We start from the raw sequence: 19,629 nt of genomic DNA on the forward strand, positions 1-19,629 counted from the left end.
AACAGAAATTAAAGGAACCATAATTAATAATGTAAAATCAGGTACTAATTATTTCAACAGTGTTATACCATACAAATATTACCAAAAATTTTCAAACATCACCAAAAAGAAATATATTCCACTGAATGAATTCAAAGCAACTAAAACTGAGGATCATGCACAACTATTAAAACCAGTAATCTCTAACCCCATAAAAAATAAACCCAGACCTAACCCAAACCTAACCCAGACCATTTTCAAAAATGGAACCAAAATAAAATTTCCTCCAAAAGTCAAAACAGAAATTAAAGGAACCATAATTAATAATGTAAAATCAGGTACTAATTATTTCAACAGTGTTATACCATACAAATATTACCAAAAATTTTCAAACATCACCAAAAAGAAATATATTCCACTGAATGAATTCAAAGCAACTAAAACTGAGGATCATGCACAACTATTAAAACCAGTAATCTCTAACCCCATAAAAAATAAACCCAGACCTAACCCAAACCTAACCCAGACCATTTTCAAAAATGGAACCAAAATAAAATTTCCTCCAAAAGTCAAAACAGAAATTAAAGGAACCATAATTAATAATGTAAAATCAGGTACTAATTATTTCAACAGTGTTATACCACACAAATATTACCAAAAATTTTCAAACATCACCAAAAAGAAATATATTCCACTGAATGAACTCAAAGCAACTAAAACTGAGGATCATGCACAACTATTAAAACCAGTAATCTCTAACCCCATAAAAAATAGACCCAGACCTAACCCAGACCATTTTCAAAAATGGAACCAAAATAAAATTTCACTGCCAAAGTCAAAGCAGAAATTAAAGCTACCATAACTAATAATGTAAAATCAGGTACTAATTATTTCAACAGTGTTATACCATACAAATATTACCATAAATTTTCAAACATCACCGAAAAGAAATATATTCCACTGAATGAAGTCAAAGCAACTAAAACTGAGGATCATGCACAACTATTAAAACCAGTAATCTCTAACCCCATAAAAAATAGACCATTTTCAAAAATTGAACCAAAATAAAATTTCACTGCCAAAGTCAAAACAGAAATTAAAGCAACCATAAGTAATAATGTAAAATCTGGTACTAATTATTTCAACAGTGTGTACCACACAAATATTACCAAAAATTTTCAAACATCACCAAAAAGAAATATATTCCACTGAATGAAGTCAAAGCAACTAAAACTGAGGATCACGCACAACTATTAAAACCAGTAATCTCTAACCCCATAAAAAATAGACCCAGACCTAACCCAAACCTAACCCAGACCATTTTCAAAAATGGAACCAAAATAAAATTTCCTCCAAAAGTCAAAACAGAAATTAAAGGAACCATAACTAATACCTCCAGCTTCTCTGTCATATCTGATATCGATAACAAATTATGCCTGAAAATGAACAGTTATGATGACCATTGCAGTTACACACATCATTGCTACACATTAATACACACGTCCCTACTGACACCATTAACTTGATCTTTATAATTATTCCTTAAGGAGAAAGTGGCGACGCTCAGCTGGCCGCGAAGCATTGGTTCTTAAATAGAAGCAAGTTCAAGTTCACTATCTCTCCCATGATCTTGAATAGTGGTCCGGGAGCGTGGGCCCGCAGGTGGAGCAGCACAAAATAGTTGCGAAGCAACCAGCAGCAATGCCACTGGCAAGACGATGAATTCCTCGGCGAGATGAACTTTTTTTATCCGGGGTAAAGATCGACCCGTAACGACCCCAGAGCGGCTCACAGAGAGACGAGCACACGCTCGAGTGGCCAATAAGAGTGTCAGGCAGGCCCTCGTTATCTAGAATCGCTTGCTGGCCGATAGAGCTCGTCTTCGTATATAGTTGCAGTTGAAAAGCGAGGATCAGCCAGAAGCGCAGTCGAAGTGGCACGAATACGATCTGTAGTCGAATATAAACTGCCCAAGGTGCTTTAAATCGGAGGCCAGTTGAGCGCGTCCACACACGGGCCATCCTCATCCAACGAACCGCATGACCGTGAGTAGCCCCTATCTTACTTTCGCAATTCCTCCACGATCCGGGCACTTCATTCAACCGAATTAGCATGCTTTCACTGTGCGAGCCCCGTGATTCGCGTGCGTCCTCAGCCACAGTTTAAGAAACAGTACCCAGCAATAGAGACTTTGCTGGGCTACATGGAACACTTGACGATAAGCGCCTCATAGGACTTACCAGTCGTTGACTCAGAGCTCTTGCCACTTGGGGTCAGTTTTCCCAAGTGCAACTGGGACTTTCTTTCGAATTCTCTATTTTACCGGGTGACGGCTTTGCTGGTGACTCTGTAGGCAGCATAGAGTATCCGAGGCTGAGCCATTTGTATACACAGCGCGTATGTGCTACGTGTCTGGGCTAGGTGCCCCTGTACCCAGCACTCTGGAAAAGAGTTCTTGTTCTTGCTTTGTGTACGGGATGCGCTCATACGGGAGACGTGTCAGCGAACGAGGTGTGGCCATGCTGAATCTTCGAGGCTCGACACTTTGGATGGGAGGTGAAATGAGGCGTTGCATAACGTAACCTGTTCGTAGTACAGTTATTTCTTTTGGGCGCTTCTCTGGGAAGGGGGAGTTTGAAAAGTTATTCACAATAGGATGGAGTGAAGTTGTTTCTTTGTTCTGTGTTTACGGTTTGGTGGGATGTAAGCGATGGGGGAGAGAGAGCACGAGTCGCAATGATAGAAGCGCAATGAGAATGCGACGATAGGTTTTGCAGTAACTGGCGGATGACCTAGATTCGATAGTTATTTTTAAAAGACATCGCAGCGACGGCGATGGTTGATAACAGTGTTATTGTAGTAGGATCTCTTGAATGAAAGTTTTATCTAGTGCGATGGTGTCTCGTGTCTCGTTGGAAGTGCAATTATTTGTAACGCAAGGAAATTTGACAGAACAGAGTTTCGCATAATAATACAACACACCAATTGATATTCAAATTGTATTTAATTTTTTTTATAAAAATACATACATATGTTTATTTGGCAGTTAAATAATTTTATAGTGTTTTTCTTATATTACGGTAAACTTTACTGCTTTTTCCTAAAATTGCTGGGATTCGTCGAAATTTTTTGGTTCTAGTCTGTGTCAATTTCTGTTTCATCTGGGTTATTTAATTTTTTTATTCGAACGGTATTGAAAGTTTGAATTTGGCGCCATCGCGTTCAGTCCTGCGCATTCGCGCTCACTTTCGAATTGAATATTCCCGCGAAAAATGCACTCGTGATTATCGAACGAGCAGAGTCGCGTGGAGTTCTTGGCTGTAAATAATAGGTGACGCATTCGTTGTACTTTCCTAGCGCGCTGCTGCGAGCCGTTATGTAATGGACGCGATTTACAAAATAGGGTGGATTCATAAAACACGCGGCTTTTGTTTCAGTTAATTTTTTCAATATTTTAAGCAAAGCTGTTATTTTCACAAATAATTTTCTTAGCCAAGTTTCTTTTATAAAATAAATATTGTTTCGTTAAGCTTATCATTTTTATTCAATACTGTTTAGATAAATTTAAAAAATTTGGTAGATCAGAATAATTTTAATGAGTTATAATGAGTTACATAATTTAAATATCTCATTATTCACGCTAATGGTTTTAATTAGTAATGGCGGTAATACTGTACACTCATGACAGTAAAAGTTTTTAATAAAAATATAGTCTCCAGTTAATAGGATAATAATAATAGCTATAGTATTTATGTTATTGTTGAAAACATGTTGCTTTATAAATGAATCATATAATTATAATTCATTCCACTTTTACATAAGAATAGTAAAGGACTAAAACACTATTTTTAGTCAGCTGTTACTATTTTACCGTGGAAATGATCGATAAGCGTTCAAATATTAAAGTTAAACTACCTTGCTTACTAAAAATAACTTAGTTCAAAATATAGCTGCTTGACTGTCCATGCATACACACGTGCGTACGTACATACATGTACACACATTAAAGTGCCTGTTACGAAATGATAAAACAGAATTATAGTACACGAACAGGGCAAAATCCTTGGGTAGATTCAACTTTCGGCCCGAAATACTTCACTTTCTGCATTCAAATTTTTATAATGGTTTTTTAATTATCATGTCCTAAATTCTTTCAGGAATTTAAGAAATTCAGAAGTGCAATTTTCAAGAAACTGTATCCACGGTTTTTTGTATATTTTTGTAATTTCAATTTTTTAATTTTTTAAAATATTATTTGAGACGCTAGTTTAATCACGGGGCGACAATTTGCAAACATTATTCTGCAAGGTTTTAAATGATAATGATGTTGAAATTGGCATGTCTGTAAAACAGAAACACGTGCAATAGACGTTTAGGGTACTTGAAGTTGGTAAATTGATTTCTTAAACAAATTATTTTTGGAGAAATTGTGCGCTTTAGAAGAAAAGTTTCGAAAATCCGCGAATAAGATGGGTAATTTTTCGAGCGTGTTTAAAAAAAATTGTTTTTATTCAACGAATCTGTATATGCAACCGAAACTACACACATATAGTTTATAAAATAAAAATGAAATTTGATTTCGGATCTGCTGTTCCATAGTTACACATTCGACAAGCACACTTGGGGGGTCTAGAAGATTAATTAATATTTTAAAGTTTATGCATGTTTTTCTATTTAAATAAATAAAATAAAAATAAAAAAAAATATCCAGGAATAATTTACAGTTTTCATATAAAATTTGCATTACCTACCTTTAGTACAATGTCTTAAGAGACTATACAAAATTATTTATAAAAAATTATTTAATTTTTAAAAATTATTTATAAAAAATTATTTCATTTTTTTAGTCTCTACTATAAAAAATTATTTATAAAAAATTATTTAATTTTTAAAAATTATTTATAAAAAATTATTTAATTTTTTTAGTCTCTTAAGACATTGTACTAAAGGTAGGTAATGCAAATTTTATATGAAAACTATAAATTATTCCTGGATAATTTTTTTTATTTTTATTTTATTTATTTAAATAGAAAAACATGCATAAACTTTAATATATTAATTAATCTTTTAGACCCCCCAAGTGTGCTGGAAAAAATTCTTAAAAATGGCTTACTTTTCCGGCCGTCACAGTGGTGTTCCCCCTTAACGATAGTTTTTATTAAAGAAAGTTTCTAATGAATGGCTACACATTATTTAAAGAAGATAGTGCTTCAAATTTTCAGAAAATGATGCAAATTAAGAAAACAGAAAAATAATACTAACATCAACTGTACTATTAAATTAGTCTTGGTGTAAAATTAAGATATGTTATTAGCAATGACCTCGATTTAGAGTGTTTTAAAAAGTTACACATGGTTATTTCAAAGATTTTACACTAACACGTCGGAAATAATTTATGAAGGTCGACTTGAACATTTATCCAATTTTTTATGCAGATTTCCAATTCTCAGAATAGCTGTAGCTTTTCCTGCAATCCATTCCTCGAATTCTTCAGTCTTCCCCTAACAGATGCAGCAACGACAGTTGTGCAATATCCAACTGCAAATAAAAAGCATTAGAATTCTTCTCGAATCTAATACAAGTTTAATCTAAACTAAACCTCTTGAGAAACTTTGCTCGAAATATTGAAAATTTGAAATTTTTATTCTCTATTTACCTCGAAAATGTCACGTTCGGGGGTGAAACGAATCAAACTCAAATAAATTCAGATTCGATATTTTAGATGTTAGTTAATCGGGTTTGTTGTAATTACGAATTAAATAGTATAATCGTCTAGTTTATTACACAAAGGATGTTAGAATAGCTTCTGGATTTAATTCAGTAAAAATTCCGCAAATAGTTGACTATGAAACACCTTGACATTTTAAATCATTAAATGAAAAACACTTGTCTACTTTAGACACGCTGCAGCTAAATCTTGAAAGATAAATTTAGATTTGTCTTCTTAAATATTCAACAATAAACTTGGTTAGGTGCAACAATTAAGATTGAAACAATAGAATCGTTCAATATATTCTAAAGGGGCATTATAATTCTGCTAAAAATAGACTTAACTGGTTTCAACTGACCAGACGTTTTACATATTTAATAAAAATAATTCGTCTAAATGAATATTCTGCTGTGTTGTAAAACCTTTAACACAAAGTTTGCATTATTTTTTTGTAGGAATTTAAGGAAATCTTCCAAATGACAGTAAACTGTACCGTAAGCTGGGGTGACTTTGCCCCCTCCGGGGTGACATTGCCCACTTTTCGGAAAAACTATATTTTATTTTATTGTGAAGTAATTAGAACATATGGTGTTTTGTAATCGATTGCAATAATTTCTGCAAGGTCAATGGAAAAAAAAACAATAGCGAATTCAATAATATGGTAATTTTTCAGTCAGAGTAAAAAAACTGGGCAATGCCACCCCGGCGCGGGCAAAGTCACCCCAGTTTACGGTACAGTTTACTGTCATTTCGAAGATTTCCTTAAATCCCTATCACAAAGTAATGCAAACTTAGAGTTACAAGGTCTTATAACACAGCAGGCTGCTCATTTAGTCGAATTCTTTTTATTAAATATGTAAAACGTCTGATCAGTTGAAACGAGTTGAGTGTATTTTTAGCAGAATTATAATGCCCCCTTTCGAATAAAGTTAGTAATAAAAGAATTTCAAACGAAATTCTGTGCATTCTGCATTTTGAGGTTAAGATTAACACGATGTAGCTCGAAATTTCGATTTCAATATTTCCAGTCGGAGGCAATATCTACATTTCTAAACTTGTACTCAAATATTTCTCAAAACAATTTGAAAATTGTCCCGTAATCGATACTAAGTAGAAATTCACATAACCTATTTTTAGATTCATTGTTTTACAAACTCACACGCTTTTATACAAAAAGCAATTCTCTGGCGATGACTTTTAACAACCTAATCTACTGAATACACTTAACAACTATAACCTCCACAAAAACTAATGTAAAAAAGTGGCAACACTACTTGGCATATGTGGATATCTATTTGTAACATTGATGTAATCTGTCTACAGTATTTAAATTGTGTTATTTTTCAATATTCTAACCCTGCTACATCCGTGGTTACCCCACGATTCAACTGGAATTCTGATGTTATAGCAGCCACACGAATGGTTTAAAGCTGAAACTACTAAAAAGCTAGTTTCCCATTCATACTACAATCGTTGATTACGAGAATTCATTGTTTCGTCAGGAAAATTCTCGAGTTAATTAAACTGCAAACGGTTAAAAAAATTGAACGCAAGTAGAGGAATTCCAATCGCTTTGGAGCAGGCAAGAAACGGTAAAGATGCCGGCCGGTCGAGCGAGCACGTGATACACGCGTGATGGATAACGATTCCGTATAATCTTCCTATGGCTCTTTCCCCCTACCGGAGAGTCGGAGCGCTGGTGTTGCCATTCTCTTCCCCACTATTCGGTTTTGTTGACATTCACGGTGCAACAGGAGAGAAAGAGAGAGGAGACGCGGTGATATACGTTTTCGTTGAAATTATTCTTCGCGTTGTGAGACGCACAAATATTTTACGACAGTATTTTTAGCCTTTGTTAAACGAATTCATGGAGTGCAGATTTTTAAGCAGTTCCTAGGCTTCCATGCAAAATATAAAAATTTCGTTCACCTAAGTCCTTAGCTACAAAGTAGATCTTAATACAAAGATAGATTTTGGTTTTTCTAAGTTTAATCTTCAAATTAAAGGGACCTTCCTTCCGGTATATAAGTCGATTTTTTTTTATTTCATTTTTCGAATGTTCAACCTTTTAGGAATATGTGTTTAGAAGGATTTTTTGAAATTCGTTAAATTCTCAAAGTTATAGGCATTTGAATAGCGGCAAATGCATGGGTAACCCCCGGCCACTCGGCGCCCACGTAAAACTTTAAACGCGTTTTTCTCGAAACAGTGTTGTCAAAACGGTGGGACCTGTAATTCCAAAAGTTATTATCCGATTCGACTGAAACTTTTTTTATTTTGAAGAATATACTTCTGACTAGGGGTTTCTTCGGTCTTTTTTCGAAAACCGTTTGTCGCACGAGAAAAAGTAATAGAACTTAAAAGATGCTCCTTGTCCGATCTACAACTTTTGTTTGACATATTTTTTTATTTAATCAATAACTTGGAGGATATTATATAGAATCGACTTCGCGAGCTCTTAAATAATGATTTAAATGTTTAAGGGCCCAGGGGCACCCTTTCCCGTTATCCGATCGAGCTCAAACTTTACACGGATTTTTTTTTAATTATTTGAAACTATGACGGTGCCCTGAAAATAATCTTGAAAAATATTTTTACAAAGAGTAAATAAGAGCCACCCTAATACATACGCATCGAACATAGAACCACTTTCTTTTTGAAGTCGGTTAAAAATACAATTTCTTTCTCGTCTCAAAATACAATTCTGCAACGTAACCGGTTGAAAAGTCCCAAAACCGAAAAATTCATGTTCCATCGAGCAGCCATTGCTCTCCTTTCTACTATAGTAGCACCAAACCACTTGAAAACATAGGAAACCCATAAATCGAGCGCCCATTCATTTCCAAAACATCATCGACGCGGCGTTGCCGCGCATGGGCGCTGACAACACTGCGGCTCCGTAGAAACGCGCGCATGCGTCTAATCGGGGAACATTTTTGAGGAAGAAAGAAAGTGGGGAGAGAGTCCCATCGAGGGAGTCGAATTCGTGTGGTTGGTGGTGTAGGAAGCACTTCGGGGGTGTGTTGTTCGTCGAACATTTTCGTTAATCGCGGATCATTAGTCAAGTTTCTGTCCCGTGTTTCCAATTGGTCGAGCTGATAACGGAAACGTGACGAAAGTGCTTGAAATTTCTCGATACGCGGTGGAAAAGCATTATCGATCCCGCGGAAGTCTAGCTTCCTTGCCGCCCGCTGATTTTACGAGAAGCCTGACCTACTGGCGTGGAGGCTTCAATAGTCTGACTGTTCGTTTTGCAAAGAAAAAAATGGGCAGGGACGTGGTCACCTTCTTACATGAGAACTTACGAGTCGAGCGCTTTAAGAAGTCGTATTTAGGTAAGAGCAGTACCGACACCTGTGGGCGTAGACACTACACTAAATTCTATTCGCAATTCCAACACTGTATGCACTTATCACTTGCTTGCATTTTCTCGTGTTTTTGTTTTCTGCATCTTTAATTCTAGAAGACAAACGTTGTTCCTTATTCTTCTAACACAAATGTTCGTATTTACCACTCCCACCAGATTTTTATTTTTATGACATAATATTGGAAATTTTATATTTGGGCAATAGTTTTAGGTCATCAGTATATTATTTGGAACAATTGGGGCATATTAATGTCGTAACAATTACGAGCCTCTGTGTTCTAGGGTTAATGGCAAGCTTTAAGAAGTTGGTGGTATAAGTAGTACAAATTCAATTTTGGTGAAATCACAACAAATTTTGATTCTCGTTGAAGTATAATTTTTTGACTAAACAATTCATTTATGTAAAACAATTCTATCTTTTATTTGAATACTGTATTAAATATAGGCTTTATTTTTCAAATGATAATTTTGAAAAGTTTTTATTACAACGGCAAGTGAAAAAATTTTGAAACCCGCTGCGAAATAAAAGCAAATAAATAATATTGGAGTTTTTGAAAAGTAGGTAGGTACTTAGGGGGCTACGGGAATTTTGAAAACGGGCACTCGCGATATATGCGTGTTCGATATTTGTAGCTTACTCATTTAAGGGATGTTTTCTCCATTTGCGCTGATGATCTTTTGATTAATCGTTTTTGTTTCGGTAAAGCTGTCATGATAGAAAGATAGACAACACTGTCATAGTGTCTTCTTCAGACAATCGGGGGTAATACAATTTTAGGGAATGGTACATGAAAATAATGGAAATTATAAAAAATTGTTTGACTTAATTCTGAAGTTATAAATTGCAACACTTAACAAATATTAAATATTTAACTAATACATATTTCTTTTTCTTATCAGGTTTTAGACCAGTTTGTTACGAAATATTCTAAAATACATAATCTCCGAAAATTATAGGAAAACTTGAAGAATAAAAATCCTGTATGCCAAAAGTAGTTGTATTTATCCTTTTGACGTGAAACACTTATCAAACTCAATAGAAATGTGCATTAGGAATGTAGGAAATCTATTCAAATATTCACTGACAACGTCGTAACGTATGTGATTAAATACTATATCTACACGTGCTTCTCGCGTGCCAGCGTGGGGATATGTCACGTACGCCACGCGTTCGACCGCTTACGATTTGAATTGCGCGCGCAATTGCGTATGTTCCGAAAACAAAGTCTCGGGTTACAAAATGCTACTTAGAGAGCCTTTCATTTTGGACAAGCAGTTTTCATGTAATAGCTGGCTTGACCTACACATCATTTCGTACATTCTGGTATTTTCAATTCAAATTTCGGAAAGTACTGATTAAACAAAACAATAATAAATGGTGTTCCATATAAAAAACCTATCAAATTTTGTACAGGAAATTACTTATCCATTATTATTCATACTTCTTATAGGATAGTAATAAATTATTAGGATAGTATAAATTCAATAACAGCTGAATACACGGTTGTAGGCAATTTCAATAAATAAAATTTGGAAAACCTATTTTTTGCACAGAGCTGTGTAACGCGGTAATTTCTTCGCAGATTGTAGAAATATTCAGTGAAATTCAGATTCAAAGAAAATTTTTGCAATGTATTCTTACGCGAAGTGGGAGATTTGGACACTTACAGGCTTTCGTAACGTTATAAATTTGTTCTAATTAGAATTTTGATAAAAATTCTCAAAATCGCAAACTAGCTTTTAATTATTTATTTAATAATTAATTATTATTATTTCTAATTAAAACAATTTTTACGGTCGAAATTCAAATTATATTAGTTATAAATTTGTATAGTGAATTTGTTTCATATAATTTGCCATTTCACGTTAATAACTATGTAACCATTGAGCAAAATTAAAAACTTGATTTGCATGAATAATTTAAGATTGAAATAGAAATTCATATAACATCTTTAATACGTGAAGTAAATAGCTTTATTTTATAAATATTTGAGGAAACAAAATTTTTGGAGATGTGGGTAACAAAGTATAGTTCTGGAAGTAATTACTTCTCATATAAGTTATTTGTAAGATTCAATTATTCCTGTAGGGGCACAACTGCAACATACATAACCAAAGAATACTTTCATTATTTATTATTATTTAAAAAATACGTATATTTTATTTGTCAGAATCGTTGGAATCTCATATGGGAATGTTGAAAGTGATGGACATGTAAAATACTTCTAACTCCTAATCAATACTCTGATATCGAGGCTCACATAATCATATCGTGACGCGAAAACCACATAGAAGGTTACACGAAAAGGTCAGACACGATCTACGTTGTTAGTATTGCAGTAGCTACTGTCCTTAGAATTAGATATAAAATATTGTTTTATTCATAATATCGCGTTATAAAGGTCTCACCAGTAACACCAACTAAATTTCGAAAATCAGTAGAGGTTAAGTTTCAAGCAAGCAAAATCTTCCGATTTAAGTTACTTCGACAAAATTAGTACCTACTTTTTACAAATGTTTCGCTTGTTCCATAGAAATATTTCTTCTTTAATTGACAAGTGTTTTGTCGTTAACCTTCAAATTTTTAATTTCAAATCCGTTCATTTTCACATAGTAATTTATAACTGTAAATCATTTATCTTCCACATCAAATTTAATGACTGTACTTAATTATGGTATTAAAATTCCGTACTCGTATTCTTTGCCCGTTTTAAACCCTTTCCTTCTAAAGATATGACAGGCTTAAAAGTAAGAAAGGTATTATCGCGATAATACGATTTATTCCGACATCGTTCCAACCAATTATCGAAACAGAATAGTGTCAATGGAGATCTGCCAATTAGTTTGATACTCTGACAAATACGTGCGAAAACCTACATTTTTTGTATCCTTACAACGATTATGGGTATATGTGAGAGATTCGTCGATATCCTTCTAAAAAGAGTTTTTATTCGATTTGCATACATGGCACAATTGCTGTTTTCTGTCACGTGGTTCACATTATGGTACTAAATCTTCAAATGGTATTTCAGGGATCGTCTGCCTTCGATTTCGTCCATTCTGTTTCGTTGATTCTGAAGAAGCTTTCCAGTGTCGTATGGATTTAGATCAAGGCTGAGTTAAAATGGGCAACTATTGTCTATTTTCACTCGTATTCTCTTAGAATCGTAGATGCACTTGTGCAGCCTCTGTAAGGACTCAATCGATCCACTTACGCATTCTCTTTTCAAGTCTAGCATCAATTGACTTAACACCCTTTTATCTATAATTGTATCTCGTTCCACAAGCAGTTTGTGCTAGTGACATAACCTCTATTCTGCATTTAGAGCAGAAGGAATAGTGAAACTGTGACCTCCCTAATTCGGTCGATTGCATAATGCAGGCTTGTTTTCAAAAAACCTGCACAGAAATGGTGAAAATCGAGCTGAAGTCAGTATTTTTCCTATTCGTTAGCTTCGATTACGAAACGTAGACTATTAGCAGCTAAGATCGTGTGTAGTGGTTTCGAAGTTAATATCCTAACATTGTTTTCAATTTACTTAAAAATTGTACCTCCCCGTTAATTGCATAGAACGTCACACATGTTTATTACTGACAGCTTATGAACGGGACCTTAGTCAGAAAAAAGGTTCGATGGAATTAATTTAATGCAACTAATAGAAGACAGATGGAGCTACGTACCATAATTCTTCCAACTTTTAGGTTTCTTATGAACACGGAACAAAATTGTTAAAAAAAATTCTTACACCCCAAGTAATGTATAGTTTCAAACTTAAAACAATAACTTTTTTAATAACTTTTTAATGTTCGTAATTTTCATTGTATAGAAATATTTAAAACATACTATTACATACATACTTCCATATATTACAATAATTACATATTTTCCACACTGCACATATTATGACTATAATAGTAGAACGTAATTTTGCATATTACTAAAATACAACTTGCTTATTATAAAAAAAATTGTAGCCCAAATATTTAGTAGTTCTGTTAAGTCCACATTTGCTTCTAATAGCAAAGCAAAAGTTGCAGTACGTTTTCATGAAAGGCCATTTCTAACGAGTAGTTACAAAATGTCAACCTACATACAAGGTTGCCATTTCCACCAGTCGAATTATTTATATTCATAAAATTGTCTAGCTTAGATCGATCTAACAAAGAGTTTGCGCATTTGTGTAGCACTGTTCCGGTTCCAAATACTGCGAGAGCGCCATCTACAGGGAGTAACGAAAATATTCGGACACTTTTTAAAATCGCATAACTTTTTTAAAATTAATCCAAACGACTTGAGTTTTTTTTAGAAGCTAGAAGGATTAGTTTGCTAAGTGCCGTGATTCGTCGTTTTGAAACAAAATGCAATTGGTCGGAATAGCAAAAAAAAATAGTAAAAGTCGTTTTTTAAACTTTTTTCTGTGAGCTTGTATGAAAATTTAAAAAAAACCGTTTGTAGATTGAAGTAAGTTGTATGCATGCCTAAAATTTCATCAAAATCGATTAACGCTGCTCTGACAATGAGCTATGAACGCTTAAAGATCGCAGAATAAGGTCGAAAATCGCGAAATTCCCGAAACCATCGATTTTCATTTTTTTTCGAAACGACAAATCACGTCACTTAGCAAACTAATCCTTCTAGCTTCTAAAAAAAACTCATTTCATTTGGACCAATTCTAAAAAAGTTATGTGATTTTAAAAAGTGTCCGAATATTTTCGTTACTCACTGTAGATCAGAAAGCTGTAATCGGGTTAGAACAGGACGGGACATACCGCGCAACCCCACTATAAGTAGGATTCAGGGCTATTGTTAGAAGGTTGTCTGCCATGCTAAATAGCCAAAGAGCTTTAAATTCGAATTAAGTATAAATAGTAATATAAAGGGTACATATGAAAGTAAACATTATAATTATAATGCGTTATGTTACGCGTCGTATATTTAATCGCCGCAAAGGCGTTAAACACTCGCTCGGCAACAGTCAAACCAATAACATGGTTGTGACCTTCAACTTTTACTCCGCATGTATGTAATCCGCTCGATGGTACAAGCAGTTGTTACGATTACCGCAGGAACACCAAATATCGAAGCCTGAGATCCATTCTTCTCCGAGACGCAGTAGCGAGAATACGTTTATTTCAATCTTTATTACAATTTATAATTTCCACCGTAATTCTGGTATAAATAATATAACTAGATAAAAGCTATGAAGAACGCAGTCTCTTTGTATATTTAAAGTCGAATTTACAACCTAAACGTCGACGCATCACCGAGCACAGCGGTTCGGCGCTCCACGGGCACCAATCCAGCTCCTAGGACCATCATCGAACCGGAGACCCCACACAATAGTACATATCCCTATTACATGTGACATCTAACCCGATATAATAACTGCTTTTAATTTTCGCCACCAGATCGCGTAGCGGCAATACGTAAATTCCAATAGAGTAGCACGTATATACTGCGCAGGACAGAAATAGTTGAGTGAAAGCGGTGGAAAAGTACTGCGATGTAGTTACCCGAGGTAGGGTGCTCTGGGCCACCTATGCACCTAAAGTTAAGGGTGTCCCATTGGGTACGTTTTGAAGTATCAGGGGTCTTGTATTTTAAACAGGTATACGAAAAGATCTAGAATTTTTTGCGTCCCCAATTTCTTCCCGCAAAAGAAGGGGCTACCATTTATATTTCGGATGTTGTACCTGAAGTTTTGAAAGGAAAGGGAAATTTCTAACGAACATGTGTACACCATTGGTATGGAACGTTTAAAAGTGCACGCGTTGAATTGATGAATTGAATATTGATAACGAAAGTGAATAAAATTGAATTTATTATTGTCTATGAAAGTACTTGATGCAAAGGTTAAAATAGTGGCTTCCCAGTGGAATTTTCTTGTTGATCAAAATGGGAGTATTTTTGTAAACAGAAAATAATTGTTGCAATTTTCTAAAATGTATAGAGTCTCCGGAGTCTTTTAATTACTCAAGTATTGGCAACGCTGACGATCCGATTTACAGGATTGCGAGCACCATGTTGCATTAATGTTTGATATAAATACAAAATGAGTTAACCAGTACTTGGATATTAAAGCCTAACTTAAATTGACTCCCAAACAATTATTTATAAAATACTACAACGTTTTCTAGGATAAACTAAACATTACAAAAGACTATTTCAGTCACAAGTTTTAATTATATTATACATTTTGAATTATATTTGAACCAGTACATAACCAGCATAGATTAATCTTCGTGAAAAACTTCCTCGTATTTTGAGAAGATCAACCAGTGGAACTCCAGATAAAAAATGACGATTCTCAGTGTCCACGTGGGAACCATTCCCGCAGTAAATGGAATTGTGAATCAATGAAGTAGGTACACGAACATAAATTATCCGTATCAATCAATCACTATTCAAAATATTTTTGGAAATATATATATACATTTGCAATATATTTGCGTCATCTCGGCCTCCATAGTAAACAGAGAATCACGCGGCGAAGAATCGGCCAGCGATAACCTGGAACAGACGCTCGGTATAAGCGGCATGCAGCGGGGACCGAGGGACGGGGGGCCTGAGCGAGCACGTGCTCACCGAGTGATAGAATATTTTTTCCCCCCTCGACCGAATAAGGTGACCCTACCCCGATAGTGGGGCCCAGTGAGCGAGCGAGCGAGACGGAGCAGCGGGTAAACGCGCAAATCCAGGGGACAGCGGGCGATAGCGACGTAGAACGGGGGTTTTGCGCGTTTGCTGCAAGGCAGGATAAGCGGGAGAAGAAAGGAGATATGTAGTTACTGCGAGCGGAACGAAGATAAAAGTCCGGGAGCCGGTCGGTGAGTTGGAGGGGAGCGCAGGTGCGCTAGCGGTGGGGGTTACTTTGTGAATATGTGCATGGCAAGGTGATGATGGCAATACACCAGTGAGCGAGAGGGAAAGAGATGGAACATTCGAACGAGGAACGCCTGCGTGAAAGGGAGAGATATGAATATTCTGTGGAGGAGAGAGAAGGAGATAGCGTCAGGCAATGTAAGAGCGAGGAAGATCTGAGCATTTGGTTGGATGAAGAGAGGAGATAGTATGCGCTTGGAACGCCTGTCGGAGAAAGGGACAGAAGTGTGCTGCCTGAGTCTACTCGCTGAGATAGGTTTGCTATCTACGACATCTATGCTGAGATAGGAAGATAAATGTAGTGTGAGTATAGATGGCGCGTGATCTGAGGAAGAGAGGTACACCCAGGCGTTGGAACGAGATAGACAGATGGAAGGCGCAAGACTCAATTGAAGGAACCAGGAGATGCGCGTGCAAGGTGTTCGATTGGAACTGCCCACACGAAACAAAGCGGTATCACGCACGAGCTGCTTTAACCGACAAATGTCTCATTCTATATTGTAGTCTCCTACACTTTTCTGCGTAAACAAGTGCAAAAAATGTGGGACCATAAAGTCACGTATGAGAGCTCGTTATCTATGTGTGCACGTGGCTTAATGCGCGTGCATGCGCCGCATGAGGCAAGCGAGAGATACATACTCAAAACAGAGAACTGAAGTCGTAATATAAGTTCGCCGTAGGTGTACCTCGTTACAAGAGAATACCCGAACGAGCACATAAGATTACATTGAGGAAGAAGCAGCAACATAATGATATACATACTTTTAAATGAGAAAGACCGAGGCGTTGAGTCATAAGAATGAGACAGCCGCCTCGGCGAACGGAAACGATGCGCGCGACGAGGCACGAGAAAGGAAGATGGAACAACATGAGTAGCTTCGCGCGCGAGCGAGTGAGTGAGTGGCTACGCGAGCGAGTGGGCGAGTGAAAGAGCCCAGAGGGGGGTACGAAGGAAATGAGACAGAGAGTTCACGAACGAGTCCGTAGCACGGCTGCTCACACTTTAGTCGGCTCTGCTATCTTGGACACGTTGTTTCGGTTCGCCTGGGTAGACAGTTTTCGCGACTCCGTAACCGTGAATATTTTTCTTTTGCAAGAGGCGATCGCGCCCGTGTTAGGCAGCTTTACAACAAGTTCCCTCGCGAGTCACCACTCCAAAGAAACCCCAGTTTCGTCGAACTTTCCGACTGTAGAATTCAATTGAAAAGGGAAACATCGCGTGCATATACCCGAGCGGGAAATCGAGTTTCGCGGCAAGGTCTGTCAGGAGCTTCGCCTTCGATGTGCCGGTAGATTCGAACCGGGATACCGTTTCACTGCGAACGCAGCTGTTTCACTTTTGCGCGTAGAGAATGTTCCTTGTTGCACCGGTCGACAACAATCGCTGGGCCTACATGATGCACGGATTGGAGAAGCCTATGGATCACGTGTCTGGTAAACTCCCATGTTGCTTAGTTTATTGATATACTGTTTGTATACGATTCGGCTCCTTGTACATTGTATACACGTATATGTTTTTATTTGTTATATACTACAGAGTAGATTAGAATTTATATACAAGGAGGACTTAAATTGTGGGCCTTCTTCGGAATAAGTTTTTGCGAGCAGTACTCGACAAGGGGCTGAGAAAGAGGGGTAAGTTCCCAGCCTCTTGGATTTGCTAGTGACACGTGTTTGGAAATATTCCCCAGATGTCAGCGCTTGTAATCAGGTTAGAGCTGTATTGGTTGTCTATAGGTTGTTCATAACTAGAAAAGACAAATTTACCAGACATGTGTATTTGGACGTGTGAAGTCGGTCTAGAGGAAATATCTCACATTTTTTTTAACACCAACTCGTCGTTACACCAGTGGAATTTTAATATAGTAGGTATTTAAATAGAAGGAGGTGAATTGGATTTGGAGTATTTATTTAATTTTACCAATTTATTTTATTTAGTTAATATTCAATGATTTCTTAGATAAAAATATCATTAAGTATTCGCATGGATTTGAAAAAATAAACAACAACGAAATAATATTTGGGATCTGGAGTGTGTGAATATGTAATTATTTGTTTCGGTTGTTAGTGACGTGGTGAAAATAGGAAATGACCGGCTTGAGTGAAAGTAGGAGGATGGATAAAATTCTGAATAGTTAACTGCCCAACGTTCTCTTATTTGTTGAAAATGCACAATAGTTTAATTGAAAATAGTTAAGAACAGTTAAGAATATAATACCTATTGTGATTATGAGCAACTTAGCATATTCTAAATATGTATTTAACATCTTTAGCAGCTTTTTTAATCACTTTACTGTTTATTGTGTTAAAAACCGACTTTCTTTTATAGCTTATACGCGTAAATAGTTTAAAAATAAGAATAGTCAAAATAGGCTAAAAGATCTCACGAAATTGAAGGAACAAATACGTTAATGTATTGAATGTCCCTTTGTTACAGTTCGTTACACTTTTTAAGAATAATTTTTCATATTTCACGGAAGTATGATCTAAACACTCCACTTTCTCTTTCATCGAATAACTATTTTTTTCCTCGCACCATGTGCTTGCACCTTAGACAAATAATTGTTAAGCCAACCGCACGTTGTGAAAGTTGAAAGGAATGGACGCTACTTCGGCCGTTTAAACATCAAATATTTTGTATTTTTCTGTCGTGTAGCGATTTCTCTGCGTACATTTCAGCAAATAAAAGTCAAACGTTTTTTCCTTAACACCTTGTCACGTGAAATGTAAAATGAGATCGTTCATTTCGCAGATTATTGCCATTAGTCGCCTCGTAACTGTATTCTAGTCGAGTAGAGGGGTATTGCGTACCAGTGCCATCTATATTTAATTTAGTATCACTATTTTGCGGTGTCACTGAATTTGAATCATTGAATTTTACACAACTTAATTAGAATTCGGTTCGATTCAATTAATCTAGGGTCCGCGGTGAAGAGTCGGCTAGTGTTGGAGCGTTACTCCAGTGTTGTTCCAATTAACAAATTGAATCATAATATACAGGATCAGGGGCGGCTCTAGCACACTTGGCACCCCCGGGCAAGATTATCATGGCGCCCTTTCAAGAGCACGAAAATCAATTAGCAGAAGGGATATAAATGAATAAACGCATACAGTGACGCCCCTACAAATTTGGCGCCCCGGGCGGCCGCCCTTCCTGCCCCCCCTTAAATCCGGCCCTGTACAGGATATTCCAAAATGAGTGTCCCGAAACGAAAGGGCCTGAAATTGGGAGTTACTTTGAAAATAGTTCATCGACAATGTAAAATGAAAGTTTTTGGGTAACTTCGTCCTCGAAATAATCGATTTTGAAAAACGTTCGAAGCACTTATGCTTAATTGGCGAACTTGTGTGCAAAGTAGTACTAATTTTTCTTTGCAAAAAGTAAGTTAACATGTACTTTATTTTTATTTCTTACTTTTTCTTAAATACGAATTGTTTAAAACATGTTTGTTAGGCGAGCGATGTTTTGCTTACACACATTTTTTGCACAGGTGATAAATATTCATTGATATTCGATTTGTTGAAGTATTTTTATGAGAAACGAAAACTAACAGGAAATTGTGTAATTATTATCCATTTTTTTTTTTTAAAACAGATCTCATATTGCATTGCATCGCGCATATTTAAGCATTTGCGGCATTTAAGTGAACTGTACAGAATTATACTTCGCTGCAGCTATTATCACAATAA

At 36.1% G+C, this 19,629-nt stretch overlaps 1 protein-coding gene across 4 annotated transcripts in view; it reads left to right on the forward strand.

The window, feature by feature from the left end:
* Positions 1-1,857: 1,857 nt before the first annotated feature.
* LOC143375974 (peroxidase) overlaps positions 1,858-19,629 on the forward strand; it is a 52,400-nt gene continuing 34,628 nt past the window's right edge. Inside the window, exon 1 of one of the 4 annotated variants that reach the window (XM_076825722.1) lies at positions 1,858-2,024. Coding sequence is in view for 3 of the 4 variants with exons in the window: in XM_076825721.1 (XP_076681836.1) it covers positions 17,292-17,373 (82 nt within the window). In the remaining variant the exon portion in view is untranslated. Of the gene's footprint in view, positions 2,025-8,687; positions 9,025-16,768; positions 17,374-19,629 lie in introns of those variants that run through there. The other 3 variants (XM_076825720.1, XM_076825721.1, XM_076825717.1) reach the window with 3 other exon arrangements.

This window comes from Andrena cerasifolii, chromosome 13 (assembly GCF_050908995.1).
Source record: "Andrena cerasifolii isolate SP2316 chromosome 13, iyAndCera1_principal, whole genome shotgun sequence".
Lineage (NCBI taxonomy): Eukaryota > Metazoa > Arthropoda > Insecta > Hymenoptera > Andrenidae > Andrena > Andrena cerasifolii.